The sequence below is a fragment of the Colobus angolensis genome, unplaced genomic scaffold (genome assembly GCF_000951035.1).
Source record: "Colobus angolensis palliatus isolate OR3802 unplaced genomic scaffold, Cang.pa_1.0 Scaffold236, whole genome shotgun sequence".
NCBI classification, from domain to species: Eukaryota; Metazoa; Chordata; class Mammalia; order Primates; family Cercopithecidae; genus Colobus; species Colobus angolensis.
Window position 1 is genome coordinate 260,064 of NW_012115555.1, and position 2,075 is coordinate 262,138.

At 43.9% G+C, this 2,075-nt stretch overlaps 1 protein-coding gene across 3 annotated transcripts in view; it reads right to left on the reverse strand.

The window, feature by feature from the left end:
* The window catches only part of DDX39B (DEAD (Asp-Glu-Ala-Asp) box polypeptide 39B), a 12,855-nt gene that overhangs the window by 5,902 nt on the left and 4,878 nt on the right, over window positions 1-2,075 (reverse strand). For all 3 annotated transcript variants that reach the window (XM_011944677.1, XM_011944676.1, XM_011944678.1), the window contains exon 5: window positions 894-1,077. In XM_011944677.1, the coding sequence (XP_011800067.1) occupies window positions 894-1,077 (184 nt within the window). The remainder of the gene's footprint in view (window positions 1-893; window positions 1,078-2,075) is intronic.

Sequence of the window (2,075 nt, forward strand, 5' to 3'; positions counted from 1 at the left end):
CCCGTCTCGGCCTCCCAAAGTGCTGGGATTACAGGCTTGAGCCACCGCGCCCGGCCCAGCTGTTCGTTTTAACCAAGCAAGAAATAAGATAAAACCCCAAAGTTCCCAACTATAAAACGGGGACAAAGCCCAGTGCAGAGGCTCCCAAGGCCTTCGAAACATGCTTTATAGGCCCTTCTTCCAATCCTTTCCTGTCCAAGCCCCAGCCAGGCCTCAGCAGACTACAAGTATCAAGCATATATTACATTCCAGATATCAGAGTCCATCTATGACTCTCTGGATCACTTTTCTATCAAGTCAGGCAAATGTGACATTGCTACCTGAAGCCCACCTTTATAGCTCACCATACTGAATTGCCAAAGACCATTTGTAATGACTTATGGGGCCTATGTCCAACCCCACACTCATTCACCAAGATTCAATTCTTACAGAAAAAACTTCCATTAACCCCACTTGGCACACTAGAATACCACACCACACGAACTGCTACACTCTGTACATTAATCCCAGACCTGAGTCTAGAAACTTATTCGGCTATAAATTCTGACTGTAAATACTGTGCTGGAGATGCCAGAAGGGTACTGTCTTCTCTTTCAGTTTAGAATCTCCCCTATGACTCCCCGTATAGGAATCCATAATGAAAACAGTGGTGGTGGTGATGACTTATGCCTAAAATTACCAAAGTCCCCTATTCTCAAGGGTTAAAAAGAAAAACCATAGAAAGATGATAGATGACATCCTTTATAAAGACCAACCAGGGAACCCAGAGCCATCAGTTATGGGTGATAGATAAGAGTCGTCCTTGCACTGAGGCGCTCCTGTTTCAAAGAAACATCATTTGGCTCCAAAGAACAACTCCCCAGCATTAGCCGAGTCCCAGCACTGCCACTCACCGAGCTGTTCAAGCATCTTATCACACTCATCCAAAATAAAATGTTTAATGTGTTTGAGGTTGAGGCTCTTATTTCGAGCCAGGGCTAGGATACGGCCTGGAGTCCCCACGACGATATGCGGGCAGTTCTTCTTCAGCACCTCTTCATCCTTCTTGATAGACAGACCACCAAAAAAAACAGCAACCTGCCGAGAGCCAGGAGCAAAGAGTCTCAAAAAAGAGGAAGGAAAGAGTCCAGTTCCCCCAGAGTTCCCACTGTTTGAGCTAAACCAATGTTTAGCATGTTTCAAAACTAAAACGAACTTTAGAAGTCACCTAATTTAGAAATTTTATGTCCCCCCACCAAACACTGAGGGTGACTGCCTAAAGTTACATAGCTAGTCGGAGCAGTCAGGACAATAATTCAGTTCTTCTGACTTAATCTAACCGTCTTCCTTCATTTATGAGGCCAGGCTTCATTTAAAAAATAAAGGAGTCAGGTGCGGTGGCGCACGCCTATAACTCCAGCTACTCAGGAGGCAGAGGCTGCGGTGAACCAAGATCTCACCATTGTACTCCAGCCTGGGCAACAAGAGTGATACTCCATCTCTAAATAAATAAATAAATAAATAAAATGAAGCCAGGCCCGGTGGTTCATGCCTGTAATCCCAGCAGTTTGGGAGGTCGAGGCAGGTGGATCACTTGAAGCCAGGAGTTCAAGACCAGCCTGGCCAACATGGTGAAACCCCATCTCTTCTAAAATACAATATTTACAAATTTACTACTAAAATACAAAAACTACAAAACTTAGCCAGGAGGCTGAGGAAGGAGAATCGCTTGAATGCAGGAAGTGGAGATTGCAGTGAGGCGAGATTGAGCCATTGTACTCCAGCCTAGATGACAGAGCGAGACTCCATCTCAAAAGATAAAAAATAAATAAGGACAGCAAGAAATTACCAGATTAGTGTAAAGTACCACAAAAAAAACACATGGAACATTAAGTTTTCCTAAATAAACCCAGAATCTCAAACTCCTTCATACAAACCCCATGAAATTACTGCTTTGGGCGAAATATTATCACTTCATGTTAAAACCATTAGGTGAATAGTTGGTTAGGGATCTGGGCCTTGGTGCAGTGTCAAATAACACCAGAAACTCTAGTTTCAAGGGGGAAAAGAATGACCATGGAATCAGACTGTCACGA